Raw genomic sequence first — 20,365 nt, 5'->3', positions numbered from 1 at the left:
AAATCTAGATTCAATAAACAAATTCAAACTAACTGTCAGAAAAATGCTAGTAGAGAAACCCCTATACTCTGCTGCCGAATTTTAATTTGTGAAAAGGGGCTGTAGAGTGTAACTTAACTTTTTGTGACTTCCATTTCCATGTGAATTTGATGAGATACATCAATAGAGTGTATTCATTTATTTTACTTTCAAGAAGTTAGAACTAAGTCTTTTAAATATAATTTTGTTCTAGTATTGACATGTCACCAGTCAAATGAGTGTTACTCAAAATTTGATGTAATGTGACGATAAATAAATGAAATACTGTACGAATACCCCATGATAGGTTACTTACCGTATTACATCACCATATGCTGCTCTGTGGCTCGGAAATTAGGCCCACTTTTGCTAGCGGAACTGTGTCTGTTATTGTTTTGGTGACGATGGAGGCTGATTAGTCGTCGTCGATTACATGGGCGGTGTGTGGCATGGGCAATGGGCATGGCAGCTGCATACTACACTGCATACTGCACTGCCACAATCAGAGTGGCACGGCACAGGGTCACCGGTTATTAGCCCTATATTGCTCATTCAATTCTAAACCTGGATTCACTTCATACTGTCACCATTGGTTAGATGAGAAGCATTGATGTTGTTTAGAAACAATGGTGGCTGGCAGTTGAAATGAATCTTACTAGTGCAGGGGATGTGCATTCTGTGCCCTCTCCTCCACGACCTCCTCCTCCTTGTTCTCTTCATCCACCTCCTCCAGCTACTCCTCCTCCTCCTCAACTTCTGTTCCTGCTCCTCAACTTCTGTTCCTCTTCCTCATCCTCCTCCTCAACTCCTCTTCCTCCTCCTCAACTTCTGTTCCTCCTCCTCCAGCACCTCCTCATCCTCCTTCTCTTCCTCCTCTTCCTCCTCGTCCTCCAGCACCTCCTCATCCTCCTCCTCAACTCCTCTTTCTCCTCCTCAACTTCTGTTCCTCCTCCTCCTCCTCCTCCTCCTCCAGCGCCTCCTCCCGCTTCATTTCCATCCCCTCCTCTTCTTCCTCCTCTTCTTTTCAACATCCTTCTCCTCCCCCTTCTCCTCCTCCAGCACCACCTCCTCCTAACTGCTTTTCCTCCTCCTCCTCCTCCTCCAGCACCTCGTCTTTCTTCATTTCCATCTCCTCCTCCTCCTCCTCCTCCTCCTCCTCACCCAGCACCTCCTCCCTCTTGATTTCCACCTCCTCCTCCTCCAGCACCTCTTCCCGCTTTATTTCCACCTCCTCCTGCTCCTGTTCTTTCTCCTCCTCCAGCACCTCTTCCCGCCTCATTTCCATCTCCTCCTCTATCTCTTCCTCGTCCACTACCTCCTCCTCCTCCTCCTCCTCTTCCCACTCCTCCTATTCTTCCTCATCCTTCACCTCCTCTCCTTCCTCCTTTTCCTCCTCCATTTGGTAGAGAGTTAGTGGGAAGGATATTTTTAATACTCTTTCCGAAGAATGGACATTGATATGTCCAAAGCTCCGCCAATTTATGTAGATGCATTACAATATAATTATCTATAGTTATTATATTACAAATTGCTTTTTCATATCATATTTATACAGTTCAATAATTATTTTCTTAGTCTATATTATGTAAATTCATCTATAATTTTGCTGTATTGTAAGCTATTGTATATAAGTGTATATGCCAGTATATATTGTAATCTACATAAATAAAGTACTCAATCAATCAATCAATCAATCAGTCCTCCTCTATCACCTCCTCTTCCAAGTCCACCACCTCCTCTTTCTCCTCCTCCTCCTATTCTTCCTTTTCCTCCTTCTTCTCCTCCTCCTCCTTCTCCTCGTCCAGCACCTCCTCTCGCTTTATTTCCACCTCCTCCTCCTCCTCCAGCTTTATTTCCACCTCCTCTTTCTCCTCCTCCTCCTATTCTTCCTTTTCCTCCTTCTTCTCCTCCTCCTCCTTCTCCTCGTCCAGCACCTCCTCCCGCTTTATTTCCACCTCCTCCTCCTCCTCCAGCTTTATTTCCACCTCTTCCTTCTCCTCCAGGACCTCTTCCCGCTTCATTTCCATCTCCTCCTCCTTCTCCTCCTCCTCTATCTCTTCCTCCTCAACCAACTCCTCTTCCTCCTCTTCCACCTCCTCTTTCTCCTCCTCCTCCTCCTCCTCCTCCTCCTCCTCCTCTTCCTCGTCCCCTTCCCAAACCAAATTGCAATCATCATTGCTCACTGAGCGTGATGCCATAATCGTACTCGATCATACTCGTGTTGATGTAGTATAGCGGTTGCTTGATACGCACTGCTACTCACTTTGACCTTGAAAATTGTTCGAACGAGCGATTGATTGTTTCAGTCGAGTAGCCGAAAAATATCGGTTGACTCGTCCTTCTGTCTGTATTATTAAATTTGTGATGTGGAAAACGGAACTGGATCGTGGTCGGAAATTGTATATCGAGGTTTTTGAATTTTGGAGTTTTGTCTTCTATTTGTGTTGTGGAAAGCAAAAAATGACTTGAAAATAAGTTGTAACGCAACTGTAACGTAGTCTGAACGTTCAATATTTGGCTGGGGGACAGTTCTAGGGTTTTTATGTTTGAATACTGATGTAATATTTTGGAACCAACCAGCGACCACTCACAAGTGTGATCTTCTACTTCTTCAGTCCTCGTCTGCAATCCAGGGCTGCGGGAGCCGTCCAAAGATCAGTAAAAAGAGAATATAATACTCTCTATAATACCATTATACATTGAGAAAAGATACCATGATTCACACGTTTCTGATAATCCTTGGTAGTTATTTTTCTATAGTATCAGTGTAAAAGAAGGCAGTGTAATGCAATGGGAGAAAGCTATACCTTCATTTCAGTCTGATCGCTTTCATGCTGGAATGCTGATTCAGTTGTTGAAATGAAAATTAAATTAAACACAATTTGAAGTTTTGTGTTGGATTATCCCGTTCTAATAAATCAACAGTCTGCAATATGTATAATAATAATAATAATTCGTTTATTTCACTGCATTTTTACAATAATTGGTAATATAAATACATACATTAAACATAATGGTTGAACATTACAATTGGTAATACAAATACATACCTTAAGCATAATAATTGAACATAGATAATAATATTAAGCATGTAACAGAAAAAACCACAGTGCATCCCTCTTTAGGCTAAACCTGTGTTGAGGGATGTCTCGCTCTCTAGTTGAGTCAACTTAATTATAATACAATAACAATTTTGAGGTATCAAACAGTATGATATGATTTCATTGTTTTATATTATAGTTGTTGCATCAACTTCATAGTCTGTTATAGTTCTACTCTATGGTCCAGTTGCACAAAAGCCGGTTAAATTTTAACCGTGATTAATTCCACGAGAACCAATCAGAAAAGGCCTATTTACAATACAAAACTATGACATTCATTTGAATGGAATTACCATAATTTGAATTAATTTTGGCTCTCTCCTCCCCCCTTCATAAAGATTCACTATAGAATACAAACTTGAAATTTCAACTCGAGTCTACGCACAGGCCACAGTGCCCATGTAGGCTCATTCCATAACCTATAATATGGAAACTTAATTCAAGTACATAATTATTTGTATTTTATATTATTCATCATTTTTGTACTTACTGTATTTTTGGAATAAAGAATATTCTTGATTGATTGATTTGATAAGACAACTTCTCTGATTGGTTCTTGTGGAATTACTCATGATTAAAATTTAACCGGCTTTTGTGCAACTGGACCATAGAGTAGAACCATAACAGACTATGAAGTTGATGCAACAACATCTATAATATAAAACCATGAAATCATATCATACATATTGCAGACTGTTGATTTATTAGAACGGGATAATCCAACACAAAACTTCAAATTGTGCTTAATTTAATTCTCATTTCAACAACTAAACCAGCATCCCAGCATGAAAACGATCAGACTGAAATGAAGGTATAGCTTTCTCCCATTGCATTACACTGCCTTCTTTTACACTGATACCATAGAAAAAAATCAGGTGTGGCGCACTCACATAACTTTCCTTGCCGTTATGAAAATTGATCACCTGACGCTAGTGTACTTGCGCATCTCAAGTCTACTATTCTAAGATATGAGACAGCTGGTGATAGGCTTTTGTGCAACCGGTACAATATCTTTCAAAATGGATTAATCAGTCGCTTTTTGTGATCTGAGTTTTTCAAAGTCAAATATATTTGACAACTCCAACAACCTAACCTTACTCCGGCTTACTCGACTGTCCTTTACCATTGAGCTTGTACAGTATTCACTAATCTGAAGCAAAAAAGTAACGATGAATAAGATAATTTGAGTGTTCCGAATCCTCTCCCCCATTTGTTGTTTAGCAATAAAAACGGTATTACATCATTTGTGTAATATCCGAGAAGAACATTGGAAAAATAGGTCGCCGACACTGTTGTGCAGCCTTACAAGGAGACGAGTCCCGTTGTATTGTGCTGTCCAGTTGTCCAGTCTTCAACCAAGTAAAGGCAACGTCTTTCTCACCAGCTGAAGCAAAACCCATCAATTGCCCGGATCCTGCCAATCCTTTCAATTTCTACTCTCTTCCGTCCTGTTTCTCTTCCATATCTCTGTATCCTCCTTCTCTTTCTACTGCAGTTCATTTTTTGATTCATTTGCATTAAAATTATCGGTGGCAATTGAATTTAATCGTCTAAAGCGGGTTTAAAATCTGGGTTGAATTTCATCTCTACATTTCCCAAATTATTATTTTTTTAAATAACCTTATTGTAGGCTAAAATTGATCTGAAAGAGAAACAGAGATTTTGATTTCCACACATAAGTGATAACGCGCCGGCTGATAATCAAAAGTACCCGAGTTCGAATCTCGACCGGGGCAAAAGTTTTTGACCACAGCACAATCACATAGATACGACCACTCCTTCTTTCGAAGGAGACGATAGGTCGTCGGTCCCGATTACCTAAAAAGTAGTCGTCATCTCTCATCATAATCTATCTCAGTCATTATCCACGCACAAGCCTTAGAGCTTATGTGGGTTCACCCTCATTATTACTGTTACATTCATTATGGAACGGTTTCACAATATCGATACTATGGAATTTTTAACATTTATCTTATCAATGCAGGAGAGAAACAGTTTCGGTTTAAGCTTGCATGTAGACTCTCTTCCAGCCATTAAAATGATTTGCGAATTATTAAATGAACATTGTACCATAGAGAAACGATAGCATAAGTAGATATCCCATGGTATAGGGCGTTTATGTCGCAACTTTTACTGTTATCCCAAGCCGATAGTTCACGTAGTTCTTTCCTATACAGCTGTGTGACGCTGGTAGTCTCTCAAATTGTGCCGTTCATACATTATCACCCCAACAAAACAGTAAAAATTGACAATAATCGACAGTAATCGGCTTGAGATAACAGTACAAGTTGCGACATAGATTCCCTATACCATGGGATATCTACTTACGCTATTGTTTCTCTATGATTGTACTTATCATGATTCAACACATGTTGAAATTTTTTTTGTGATTTTGTAGAATTCAAAAGATGGATACAAATTATACTGTATTCTGAATTAGATCAAATTTTTTGGTAGATTTCTTTCAATATGAGTAAACAACTTCTACCATCAACCCTCGTCTATTCATAAACATCAAATTACATTCAACTTAAGAACAGAAAATGAACTAATTGCAGGGAATTGTTGATTTGTTTTCATTGCTAAGAAAGCGGCAAGGAAATGGTAGATATATCCGAGTTTCAATCCGCTGTAGCACGCCTTCAAATTCAATGAACATTCTGATTGGCGGATTCGTTGCCTAGCCCGCCATTTTACAATTCTAACCAATCAGGAGTGATAAAGTCATGTCACCATTGGCAATGTCACTACTAGCTTCCCATTGGTTGGATTTTGATTTCTAAATGGAAGCAATTCATTTTCAGTTTGGCCAATCAAATTGTACCTTGAATTTGGAAGTATTATTTCAATTCAGCATTGTCACTGTCTTCAGTATTAGTCATGACCTTTAGCTTCAAATAATTTAAATTATTTATAGTAATATTATTTGATATGTTATTGTAAACCGTTAACTTGAAAATATTTTGAAAATTTTCATTCTTTTTTTTGTAAATTTGACGTTGCTCATAACATGGTTGTATGTTTCTTGGCAATAAAATTATATTTATTTATCCATTTCTCATGAATTTCAAAAAACAATAAACTATAAAATATACAATGTAATAATCAAATTATACTTGCTCAAATTTTCCTGCAATGAATAAATTTTATTGATTTTGATAGTATTTATTAGTTTCACAGTATAAGTTATTAACTCATCATCATCATCATCATCCATCATGGACTAGGCTTGTAAAGCCTGTTCCGGTGTCCACCGCTTCCTCGGTCTTCCGACGTCCCTTTTCCCATCCAACTGTAACTTCCAAGCTTGTAGTGGAAGACGAGTTGGTGGCATACGGCGCAGGTGATTTGTCCATTTTAATCTGTATTTTTTAATGATTGCTGTTAGTGGTTGCACATTGCACTCACTTCGAATTGTTTCATTACTTATGTGGTCTCGTCTCGAGTATCCTTGAATGCTGCGCAGAAACCTCATCTCTGATGCCTGAATTCGTGAGTCATCATTCTTGGTCTTTGTCCATACCTCACTACCGTATATCATTAAAGGGATGGCCATTGTCCTATAGAACTTAATCTCAGTCTCTTTTCTGGCCTTACCCTTTAATGTTCGGTGAATGACTCCACAAATTGAGTTAAACTTTCCTATTTTCTGAGGTATATCACATTCTCTGTCATAGGATACATCACAGCCGAGATATTTAAAGTTGCTCACCTGTTCCATTATTATATTATTCACAACTATTTTGGAACGTAAGGGCCACTTGCCCCGAAATGCCATTACTTTCGATTTCTGAGCTGATATAATCATATTGAAATCTGTACTTACAGCTTGAAACTCATGAATTGACATCTGTAGCTTATCCTCACTTTCCTGAACTATCACTGTATCGTCAGCAAACATGAGAGAGTTGAGGAAGACTCCCTGCCCAATTTTAACACCTGAGTCTACTCTTTGTCGCCAATTGCTCATCAGCTCGTCAATATATATATTAAATAGCGTAGGTGAAAGTGGGCATCCTTGTCTAACTCCTTTGTTTATGATCAACTCTTTCTCAGGTTCACCTTTTATACTTATCATCAGAACAGATGTTTTTGAATACAGTTCAGAGTTATTAACTCTATCAGACATTTCACAAAAATAAAGAGTGATAATTGATACTGAATTTTCTCCTGTGTAATTTCTGAGGTAAATCGAAAGAGGAGCTGTGGTAGAGTGTCAGGTTTGTTACCTGGAGAAAATTATTCACATTTATGTTGAGGAATGTGGTCAAAATTGAAGTCAAAAAAATATTTTTCGTATTTTAATTTCAAATAATTCAAGGTATAAGATTGAATTATCAACCAAAATAAAAACGAATTGAACGATTAGAGGAGAGTTTGAATTTGGGATCCCAGTCTCAGTGTAGGATTTCAATTATTTTGGGTTCAATGTTAGTTTTTTAATGAAAGCGCAGACTTATTCGGATTTGGCAGTTGAATGGACCTGCTATGAAGCTTATAAGCTGGGCTGTTGTTTCCGTGGAAGGCAAAAACGCAGGAAGCCGTTATTATGACTACTGGCGCAGGCCTGTAATTCTGTACGATTAATTAACCCATTAGGGCTGTCACTTTTGCCGTTTATCATGCTACGTCAATTAGCACGCTAAATTAGGATGCCCTGAAATAGAGAATAGAGAATGCTGTGTCATTGTTGTCAAAGAAGGTGCCGCGTATTTTGTTGGATGCTATTCAATTAATCACATTAATTAATAGATAAAATCAATTTTCTCATGTTATCATGTTTATAGGAGAATTTTGGAAGAAGCTGAGAAAGAGCTTGTAACCAAGAAACACATGAATCAGAAGAAGTAAAATATGAGGAGTGTGATCCATGAGGTTAGTGTTGTCATATATGGTTTAAAGCTTATTTACTATTAAAGGGACGGGTATATTTAATTAATTTATCCTAAGTACCGGACAAAAATATTTGAAAAAATACTGTACTTGAATTTTTGAAAATAGAAAAGGATGTATGATGAGAACGTAGTTAATTGATTCCAAGAATACCATAACTAACTCTCATAAGCATGGGAGCGATGATAACTTTTTCTCTTTTTCCTTTTTTGGTTATTCTTCCCTCGAATTAGAAAGAGAGGTTTCTTGTCTGGTCTGTCGATGTGTTCATAGAAATTGGGATGATGCATTGCTCTATCAGAAACACTTTACTAACTAGTAGTTCTGTGAACAGTAGACCTCGCACAGTTGAAAACCAAAGCCTCCATCAGAATGAAGTATGTCCTGTCCTGACGTGTCGGCGAGATATCGGTGTGTAAACAACTAATGGTTGTTGTATCGACAATAATAATAAAATTATTAGCATTACAATGCTAATAATGTGTTGTAAACAAATATGCTACTATCATCAAAAGCTTATCGAGTTGAAAGCAGATAAAAGTCGGGAGAAAATAATAGCTACTTCGAGTTATTAATATTGCATGCCTCATTTCTTGCAATTAATAATCCACTCGACAGCTGATTTATGATGAATAATTCTAAAGTCTGATTTTTACGGTAATATTGGCGTTCGAAGGAGACTCCTTTTCCTTTTGTATTATCCTTAAAATGCAATATTTTAAAAAACCTTATGTTTACCTCGACGCAAAATTCAAAAAGAAACATACCGGTCAAATTTCATAAAAATCTATTGCTACGTTTCGCCGTAAATGCGGAACATATAAACATAAAAATAAACATATAAACATAAAGAGAAATGCAAAACCGTCGACTTGAATCTTAGACCTCACTTCGCTCGGGCAAAAATATTAAAAAGCTCATAAAGGTCAGCTTCAAACCAACATCTATATGAAGTTTGAACAACTTACAAGTTAATAAATTGATTTACAGTTTTATGTTAAATTCAGTATTACGTCATTATCTCCTTAATTTTTACTTTCCTTGCCCTATTACCATAGGTAAGGAAAGTATTGCTTTCCGAAAAATTTAAGTTACCCCAATTTCTATACTTTTCAAGGTCCCCTGAGTCCAAAAAAGTGGTTTTTTGGGTATTGGTCTGTATGTGTGTGTGTGTGTGTGTGTGTATGAGTGTATGTGCGTCTGTCTACACGATATCTCATCTCCCAATTAACGGAATGACTTGAAATTTGGAACGTAAGGTCCTTACAATATAAGGATCCGACACGAACAATTTCGATCAAATGCGATTCAAGATGGCGGCTAAAATGGCGAAAATGTTGTCAAAAACAGCGTTTTTTGCGATTTTCTCGAAAACGGCTCCAACGATTCTGATTAAAGTTATACCTGGAATAGTCATCGATAAGCTCTATCAACTGCCACAAGTCCCATATCTGTAAAAATTTCAGGAGTTCCGCCCCATCTATGCAAAGTATGATTTTAGATTCTTAATTATCAAGCTTCAGATACAATTTAAACAAAAAATTTCGAGTGGAATAGATTGAGCATGAGAATCTCTACAATTAATGGTCAGTAACATTTTCACCTAAAATTAAAAATAAACTCGAAAATCGAGAAAATGTGATTATCCAATTGCAAACTATTGGCAACTGTTGGATTCTATTAAATGATTCTCTATGAAGAGATAGCAGACCTCGTGTGTCTCCAGCTTACTACCCTGTCACCAGCTGGCTCTAATCTTCGAATAGTAGACTTGAGATGCACGGGAACACTAACGTAGCGTCAGGTGATCAATTTTCATAACGGCAAGGAAAGTTGTGTGAGTGCGCCACACCAGATTTTTTAAATTACGGAGAAATTCCAAAACATCAATGCATATTCAATACAATATATTGGCGTTGATTCGAACCTTTTGGATAGAGCCAGAGGCGGATTGTTTTATTCCATCATTTCTATGCTAGAGCATATTATTATTGATAATAACCTTTCTGTAACAATTGATTTAGAAAGATACTACAATTCAAGGATGATGGAAAAGGAAACTTTCAGGAAACATTGAAATGATCCAACTTTTGTAGAATCCAAAATAGATATGTGTCTTCTGATTTTAGATTGCTGTTTCGATTTTAGATGGGAGTTTTGCTAGATACATGTGTCAGAATCGAATTATTCGAATTCATTGATGGATTTGACTGTCCAATCGTTGCTGTCTAGCGCTTTACACAACTGAGTTTTCAATTCAGTCTGTGGCTGCATTTGCAGATCTGAATTTCATGAGTTTTATTTCCATTGCAAATACTCAGCTTTAGTGTGTATTGCCCACAGTCTGGGACATTGCCCACCGCCTCGTGTGGATGGACTCTCATTCAAAAGTACACCATTCTGCATTATTAATCGACCATTGATGAATATAGCGTGACAAAGTTCATAATTCATTCATTCATTTCTCGCTCGTAGTTCATTGTCAATGAGTTACATGCTTCCAGTCTCTTGATATTTGTCCCCAAACCTTGTTGAATCATCTTCTATGAAATATTCTCCGTATTCACTAATTTTTAAGACAAAGTGCCGGTTGCAAAACGCCGGTTAAATTTTAACCGTGATTAATTCCACGAGGACCCATCAGAGAAGCCGTCTCATCAGAAAGACCTTATCTGATTGGTTCTCGTAAATTCAATCACGGTTAAAATTCAACCGACTTTTGTGCAACCGGACCAAAGATTTCAATTGCAGACGGATGAATATTGAATTGGAACTGTTTTAAGGGACTGTTTTGGTATTTTTATATTCCTTTCGTTGTTGATTTCCCGGTGTATTAATTATCCCGGTGCTCGTGGAATTTAATATTTTTATACTTAACTATTATTTAACGAAAATTTAAATTAAATGCTGTAATTCACCCTGAAGCACCCAGCTGCGAAGCAATTTTTCATCAATTTCCATCTGTATTTTTATACGAACTTGTAAATTTAAGAAGGAAATACAGTATCCTGATTTTCTGTTACCTCGTTTTTGAATTTTGGGATTCGCGTCAAGATACCGAACTTTTACTACGAACTACTGTTTAAGGAATTACGTATTTTCAAAGAAACTTGAAATATTGGTCTAATATAGAGTTGAATACAATTTCAATTTCGAAGAAGAAAGGCCTGGATTAGTAGACTATTTCAGCTCCTTTCTTATTCATCGTTATGCTTCCCAAGGCATCTCTCCCTATCAAGCCATGCTGGTTTATAAATTTCAGATTTTCGACGCTGATGAATCGATATAAATTCGTTTGAGACACTGATAAAGATGAGTTGACCAAGAGGCATTTACTGGACAATCAACAAACTGTGAAAAATGATGAATTATTGACAGATTTGACAGATGAGGATCTGGGAGTTTAGTGCTAGACCGACAAGGCGATCGCATGTGATTGATAGCTGTTATTCAACTAGTCTGGAAAAAGCTAGTGTTGTTCCAAACTGGTCATCAATTTCCATTAAAAAGCAGAATGTAAACAATAAATCAAACCAGTATTATTGTATTCATTTATTCAGACATTTTAGAATTGTGTGGTTTGATTTTCACATGTTGCCTATGTTGTTTGAGAAAATGTTACCATAGTGAGGTCCACGTTATAATGACAGTATTTGATCAACTTTGGTTTTGCTATCCTTGTCTATCTTTCGACATAGCCGGTGGTACTATCCTTTTCTAGGTCCACAACAATGCCAATTATGTTTTAGACAGTGTATAAATATATAATTAAATACTGCAGAGTATCGGCATCGCTATTCTTCTATCTTTATCCACTGCCATTATAACGTGGTCCTCACTATATAATTCTGTAGTGCATTACGTCTTTTTTGTTATTGTTTCATAATAAACATTCAATTTTCTAAATAAATAATAATTAAAATATTATAATATATCATTTTTGAACTATATTAGTTTATCTTTCTATAGATACACGTGTACAAGTAGATTATGAGAAGTTTGTCTGCTAAGGGTGATTCCCACTTCAGCACTAGGCTTGTACGTGGGTAATGAGGCGGATGATGATGAGAGATGAATGTACCTACAGTTGTAGGTGGGTTCCGAACAACCAGGAAGCGATTTTACAACTCATTAATCATATTCAGAGGAGTTGACTCAAGCATCATATTCAGAGGAGATTGGAGCGGCTACCCTTCCAAAGAGAGTAGCGGGCGCATGATTCTTAACTCATCTAATCAGCGCGACCACTGAGTCACCGTTCCCTACATCATTTTACTCCATGAAAAGGAAAGATATAAATTATTCCATAAAATAGTCAAAATTCTCAATATTGTTCACAAATTAATGATTTTACTAGAAAAAAACTGAGAACTCTACTATCAGTATCAAACTGAAGTTTGGTATCAATAAAGATAGCCAACGAAGAGCCCAGCTATTTATACACCTTCACTAAAATTCGTTGCGCTGTATCAGACAGGATACGTTTCGTCTGACTATTTCTGTCTGCGCTGAGTTTCCTTTCAGTAAGCAGTTCGTCAATTGGACGTTACTTAAATTTTACCAACACAGTCGGAGTTTAGTGTTGGAAGTGATAGTGTTGTGTGTGTGAAAAATGTTCGGTCTTATAGCATCTGAGGATCGTACACTATCAAAAGGTGAGTGACTGGAATTCACTCAACGTCACTCAAGCAGTAATAATTGTGATAATATTAATCATAGGATTGAAATAGGTCAGCTACTTTTGTATTGAAATAGATAAGCTAATTTTGATCAGTCAATTTGAAATTAGCATGGTAGTTAATGTCCAAATCAACTTCTCAATCCAATCAATTCATTGGAAAAAATATACATACTGTACAATGTTGGGTCCTGCTAAACCTGTAGGTTTTTCAGCAGATGCCATTTCAAGACATTTGGAGATTTTGTGTTCTCCCAATGATCTCTAGATCCTAGATACAAGGTGTGAAGTGTTTGTTGTGTTGAATAAAATATTTTTCAAAACAAGGAATTGGTTCATGTATGTAATTGATAGTTTTCCAAAACTACTGTTTTATATCATACTTGATAAAAGCGATTTTATGAAGTTCAATATAGTTTTTGTATAGCGTTTTATCTCTGCAATACACGAGGTATGGATCACTAGAAATGAAGGTACTTTGGGCACATTATTTATAGTCTATGCAAGTATATAGTATAGTCTATACTATGCTAAATGCCTAGGAGGAAGAATAGGTTGGAAAAACGTTTAACAATTGATGGCTATTTTAAATCCATGTGAAACCCCCGCGTTTGTCTAGTAAAATCCTTATTCTGAATGTCTTGAACTGGAAATCGTGGAAAAACGGAGAGCCTCTTGGTTTTTGTTTGTATTTATTCCCAAGTACGATCACTATACTATGTTATCTAATAACGTAGGCAAGAGTACTCTATTCTCACCTATCAAACCTATAGAAATAGGATTGTAATCTATGAAATCATTGGCCTAGCGTCCATCAAGTAATAAGGCTATGATTCTAAGGAATAATACTATAATTCTCATTTGAAGTACATACGGAGGTACTGTATTTGAATTTTGCTTTACATTTTTTAAGTCTGCATTTGCAATCTATGAAATTATTGGCCTAGCGTCCATCAAGGAATGAGGCTATAATTCTAAGGAATAATACTATAATTCTCATTTGAAGTACTAACGGAGGTACTGTATTTGAATTTTGCTTTACATTTTCTTAAGTCTGCATTTGCAAACTATGAAATCATTGGCATAGCATCCATCAAGTAATAAGGCTATGATTCTTAGGAATAATACTATAATTCTCATTTGAAGTACTAACGGAAGTACTGTATTTGAATTTTGATTTACATTTTCTTAAGTCTGCATTTGCAATCTATGAAATCATTGGCCTAGCGTCCATCAAGGAATAAGGCTATAATTCTAAGGAATAATACTATAATTCTCATTTGAAGTACTAACGGAAGTACTGTATTAGAATTTTGCATTTTACATTTTCTTAAGTCTGCATTTTCAATCTATGAAATCATTGGCCTAGCGTCCATCAAGTAATAAGGCTATAATTCTAAGGAATAATACTATAATTCTCATTTGAAGTACTAACAGAGGTACTGTATTTGAATTTTGCTTTACATTTTCTTAAGTCTGCATTTGCAATCTATGAAATCATTGGCATAGCGTCCATCAAGGAATAAGGCTATAATTCTAAGGAATAATACAATAATTCTCATTTGAAGTGCTAACGGAGGTACTGTATTTGAATTTTGCATTACATTTTCTTAAGTCTGCATTATGTTTATAATACCTTGTTAGCTGATCTAATTTGTAGCTGATATCAGCATCAGAATTGAGCTACTATTGTTGTCCGTCCACTGGTCCCTAGAGAAGATTTTTTTGTGTGTATATCACATTGATGCTACTGAACTAGACCAAGAGCTTTCCTGTCCTACTTCTGATCAGTTTGTTTTCTGTGAGGAAGAAACAACCAAAAGTATGTCACTGGTCGGCTCATCTTCTTCCTTCGAGCAACTGTAGTTGTTATTTTCATGTTTTCAGTTCCTCATCTTATTTTTCCACGCGAAATCTTTGTTTTTTCGATGCTGAGTCCACACGCTACGGCACCGACCGATCAGTCTTCCTATCATAAATAGGTTTCCTAGGTTTCACCAAGTGAAGAATACTGATGATTTTTTTGATCTCAACAAAAAATAGAAAAAAAATACAATTCAAAACTCTTTACTCCAACCAATTCTCCAACATGAACAAGATCTGATATTCTCTCTATAGTTAGGTTCTCGTTGTAATGGCAGTGTTTGATATTGCAATGGTATTGCTATCCTTGTTAATCCGCTAATTCAACAAAGCGGATAACGCTATCTCTTTCTCTCTTTGGTCTGTTGCCAGATCGTCTTTCAACAATGTAGGATTAATAATTAACAAAATATTCCATCTTAATTATTATTAAAATTTCATATGTAGTTATTGAGAAATAAAATTTCTTTCTTAATAAAATAGCATTGATTATTTCAAACAAGAATGAACATTTAATATTACATTAATGAACCTAATATCATCTTAATTATTATTAAAATTTCATATGTAATTTCTTTCTTAATAAAACATCATTGATTATTTTAAACAAGAATGAACAGTTAATATTACATTAATGAACATATAGTATCAGCTACCGTCTGTATAAGGCAGTAACAAGACAGAGTATCGGCAAAGTTCTTCATCTCTCTCCACTGCTATTGTAACGTGGACCTCACTATAGATATTCATCTATAGTCTATATCTATCTGTAGGTATTGCTATCCTTGTCTATCATTCAACAAAGCGGATAGCGCTATGTCTTTCTCGCTCGCATTGCTCTGTTGCCAGATCGTCTTTTAACAATGTAGAAATAATAATTCATAAACAAAATATTTCATCTTAATTAAGGAATCATTAAAAAATATAATTTATTGCTTAATAAAATACCATTGATTATTTGAAATCAGTGAATATTACATTAATGAACCTGTATCAGCTACCGTCTGTAGAAGGCAGTAACAAGACAGAGGATCGGCCACGTTGTTCTCCTATCTTTCTCCACTGCCTTTATAACGTGGACCTCACTATGTGAGTCCTCTTGCGTTATTTTCCTGATTAATATACTTTGGAAATCTTTACTCCATCCAAATCTTCAACATAAACAATCTCTCTAGCTCCTATTTTTAGTTTTTTTACGTTTTTATCCTGATTTCGGATATTACTGCTATCATTGTCCTTTACTTTCTGAGTTCTCCCCCGTAAATGATGGCTTAGTAGTAACTTCCTGTACATCATTACTATTAGGTACATTCACTGCAATCAACGTAATATCTTGAAGTCGTGATATCACGGTACAATGATTCCATATAATATTGTTGTGTGTGTGATAATAGATAGTTGTGAAGTAGGCCTCGTTGGTAAATGTGGAAAACTTTCTCCTCCTGTATAGAAGTGAAGGTTTATCGGTTTCATTGTTACTTATTTCTGGATATCTTGAACGATATCCCTGCATATAGCTCTAAATTCACTGGTATTTGGCATTTTCCATGTTTATTTGAGTTGAATTGACAGACAGACACAAATATATTTATTTCCCCCAAAAAAATGAAATTCACAAAATAAACATCTTGTGTATTCAAACACAGTTTCAATAAAAATAAAAACAATCTCATGAATTAACTATTATTCGTTACAAGTGTTAATTGAGTGGAATATTTCCAATCAGTTTATTTTTCAATTCAAGCCATCTAAATTCAAAATTTATAGTTTTCATGTTTATTTTGAACTAGAATTTTATAAAAATTATACACGTGAAATTCTAGCCTCATCTTGAACTTTTGTTACCTATAAATTTGGAAGAAAAATAACACAAGGACTACCTTATTATATTTTATCTACCAATGTTATGACATTAGTGTCATCTGCTTTGTAAATGACTCCCCTTTCTGTGAGTGTGGAGCAGTCCAGACTGTGAGACACATAGTGGAGGAGTGTCCCCAGATCAGCATACACGGGTGCACATGAAGATTTCCTGGTGGCTAAACCAGCCCTGGAAGCATGCCTCTAATTTCTAGATCAAAAGTGACTATAGTTATTTGTGCAACTAGTGCGCAAAGTGACAGTTTGCTGCACCGAAAGAAACGTTTACGCCCGAGCCGTAGGCGAGGGCGGAATGGTTTCTTGAGTGCAGCAGAGGAACTTTGCGCACGTATTTCACATTAAGTTTTTCCTACAGTTACCATTGAATATGAAAAGTGGGTAATTATGGGTAAAATTGCCTGAAATCCATCAAATGTATTTCTGTGTAATTTTATTATTGATAAAAACCTTAATCCTAAAATCCTAAAGTCCTCGTTGTCCTTGGTTATAATATATAATGAATAATAATTAGCGCGTTGTGCTTGGTTGCACCTCTGCTCACTATAGCAGCCACAGCAGTCACTGTTACCAACTTCATTTTGATTTTGCTGCACTGTTGCTCCATATAACCTACTAAGTATTTTGCGTTGCCATGTTGCAAATCTGGAGTGCAGAAAAATTTTTCCCGCACTAGAGCGGAAAAGTGATTTTTTGCGTTCTGTAATCAGTGTAGCAATGGCCACTTTTCAACGTAACTGTAGGAAAAGATATTTTCATTCGTTTTATATATGAATTTTCTATTGTTTTCTTTTTTTTCGAATTTTGTGATCATAAATGTGTTGTGTATACTGCCATACGCTAAATAAATGTAAATGAATAAAATAAATAAATAAAATAAACTAAGCTAAGTAACTTTTTAGAAAAGGTCTGCATGGGCAAATGCCTGTACGCGAACCAGAGTTGCATACTCATATTTTTACAGAGAGAGAGGAAGGAAACACCAATTTTGATGCATTCAGAATCTTATCTTCTATTATTTTACTACATGCAGTGAATTATTGGGCAGCAAAAAATAAGATTAATTAGTGTAATTGAGTCTTGTTACATTATTTACCTGGTGTAGTCTGTGTAGTTGTGATACATTAATGATGCGTTTCCAAAATTTGAAGTAATACATCCATTATAATCCTCCCAACTCCCAAATTCTGTACTTATCTTGAATGAGCATTTCCAGTTAGTGTATCATGATCTAATTGTCAAATCTACGAGTTGCAAGATGAGTGATGAGAAATTATGAATGAATGGAAAATAATAAAAACATTTATGAATGAATAAAAGGTCAAGGTCGAAGGTCTTATTAGTGCATTAATTTATTTATTTATTTATTAGGTTAGCAAAAAGAGTACAGTGATCGGAAAAGAAAAAACAGGCTATTGCCCAAAACTTCTTCAATTTCCTAATTTAGTTCAAAGTGTCCAAATAGGCTATTATACATAGGTTTTGTTCATTTCAATTTCTACACCAAATCACAATCAGAAAATATAGGCCTAAATTAGAATAAAACAAACAATTTTAAATTTGGGTAGATTGATAATAAAACTTTCGTAAAGACATTGAACAAACTTTAAATTCACAAAATAAAGAATGAAACAACTTAAATTATGAGCTCGAAAATATCATGTTCACCTTAGCTACATAACACAACTGTAGCTGTTGGTAACACAACAATATTGTCAATACTTGGAATGTATTGTCAATACAACTAGGGTATTATAAGGTGAAGTGAAGGTAGGGTCATTCGAGTGCATTAACACAAAAATATTGTCAATTATATGAAATTTATTGACAATACAAGTAGGGTCTAATAAGTGCAATATTGAAAATACTTGAAATTTGACAATTTCAACAGAATTTCTGATTGCTAAATTCAAGTTCCTTGTTTTCTGGTGAAACTGTTTTTTCAATAATTATTGCATAAATAGAGATATTCTCAAGTTTGGTTACAGAATGAAACTAGGTTACTGGTTTATCGGTAGGAGAAGTGAGTAGTGTAGTGACTAGTGAGATAACTCACCCACTTCGTCAATTGACTTAATTGCTTTCATCATTAGGTCAAATCCTGTGTATATTTGTGTTTATCGTGTCACTCTACCATTTGTTAGACTTCTAAAAAGCTTATAAATTCTATCAACATGTTCAAACTGTGGGGAATGAGATATGGACTGGATAATAGATTTATGATTTCTAGCTACCTGCCTGAAGTTGAAGGAATAATACTGCGACAGTGAGCTTCTAAATATGAACTCCTTTGCGGTCAAATTATTTTTGGCAAAATGAATTATGAAAATCTGGTATTTCAATTTCATAACCTTGTTATTGTCAGAGACTCGACTCTAGTCGAGAGAATGTGTTTTCAAATGTTGACGTCGCGGAGACTAGAATCGACTGGTCTGAGTGTCACCATTTGAAAACACATGCTCTCGACTAGAGTCGAGTCTCTTCTCCACCTGAGTCGCGTAAGTGTGAGTTGAGCCTAACTGTATTCATAGGGACCCAATTCAATTAATTATGTCATTGTACTGGAATAAAGAGTGATCCGTGGTCTAGTGGATAGAGTGCTTGCGTAGCAGCATAGAGATCCCGGGTTCAAACCCTCTCAATACCAAACGTTTTTTACCAGATCACTTCCGTGTTAACGGATGGGCCGTTCCCGCAAGGGACTCCCCACCAACAAAAGCCATACGAATTTACTTTTTTACTGGAATAAAGTTCTGTAGTATATTTATCAATGCTTATTATTTCATTATGTATTATTGAATTCTGTATTTTACTATCAATTTAATATTGACGATAATGATGTTGATGTGATTGGTTACAGTAATGTGATATTTATTTCATTGCTTAACAAATTTTCTTCTTTTTTTCAGGTAAGTTCTCTATGAACCATAACAACGGTGAACAAACAAACCATAAATATTGCTGAAATTATATGTATGGAACGTCTATCAGGTATAGTTTTATCCTTATAATACCTAAAATTTACTGGTTCTACGTGAAAAATTGCCACTTCTGTGAATTTCCCTTTCATACTCTTTAAACTAGTAACTATGTCACGTACTCATAACTTGATCCCTGAACCAATTCACCCCTTCCACAGTATACTATGCATAGAAAAAACATTTGATCATCTTGCTTAGTTTTTCAGATATATTTAAGTCAAGAAAGTAGGTCGCCGTAATTTTATAATAAGGAATACAGCAGTCAGGTATGCATAGTTGGTTTATTTCAACTTCCGCCAACTGGACAAATAAGATTCTTCTCATTAGATCATGTATGTAGTAGGCTAAGCTTGAACTTCCCATTTTGATATTGCAAGTCATGTATTGCTTGAAGTTATTGATTTGTTAACAGATTGATCTGGGAAATTGGATTAATATTAGATTTGATACAACATAATTTTGTAGTCATAACTTGATAATCAGTTCATTTCGGAAAACAGATGAAGGAAATATTAGAAAAAATCTAAAAGTATTTTGATTTGTTTCAAAATCTAATCAATTTTAGATCTGACACATAATTTTGTAATCATCACTTAACAATCAGTTCATTCCGGAGAACTGACTAAAGCTGCATTTATACCAAAGTTATCAACAAAATGTTAACTTAATCCTTATATATTCTATTAGATTGAACGGAACTTGACAAACATATATGTTCATCATGTGTATGATAAGTTATGTTCAATCTAATAGAATCTATATGGATTAAGTTCATTTCAGATACATCAGTTCATTTCGGAAAACAGATGAAGGAGATATTAGAAAATATCTAAAATCATTTTGATTTGTCTCAAAATCTAATCAATATTAGATCTGACACATCATTTTGTAATCATCACTTAACAATCAGTTCATTCCGGAGAACTGACTAAAGCTGCATTTACAACAAAGTT

General features: G+C 35.5%; 1 protein-coding gene across 4 annotated transcripts in view; it reads left to right on the top strand.

The window, feature by feature from the left end:
- LOC111061543 (SLIT-ROBO Rho GTPase-activating protein 1) overlaps nt 1-20,365 on the top strand; it is a 144,997-nt gene that overhangs the window by 49,153 nt on the left and 75,479 nt on the right. The window contains exon 1 of one of the 4 annotated variants that reach the window (XM_039421933.1): nt 12,569-12,667. The exons of the other annotated variants lie outside the window; for them this stretch is intronic. Within the exon in view, the coding sequence (XP_039277867.1) occupies nt 12,625-12,667 (43 nt within the window). The 5' untranslated portion in view covers nt 12,569-12,624. Of the gene's footprint in view, nt 1-12,568; nt 12,668-20,365 lie in introns of those variants that run through there. 4 annotated transcript variants of the gene reach the window in all.

Source organism: Nilaparvata lugens, chromosome 2 (assembly GCF_014356525.2).
Source record: "Nilaparvata lugens isolate BPH chromosome 2, ASM1435652v1, whole genome shotgun sequence".
Lineage (NCBI taxonomy): Eukaryota > Metazoa > Arthropoda > Insecta > Hemiptera > Delphacidae > Nilaparvata > Nilaparvata lugens.
The sequence above is the reverse complement of the archived record's forward strand: the minus strand, read 5'-3'. Positions and strand labels throughout refer to the sequence as shown.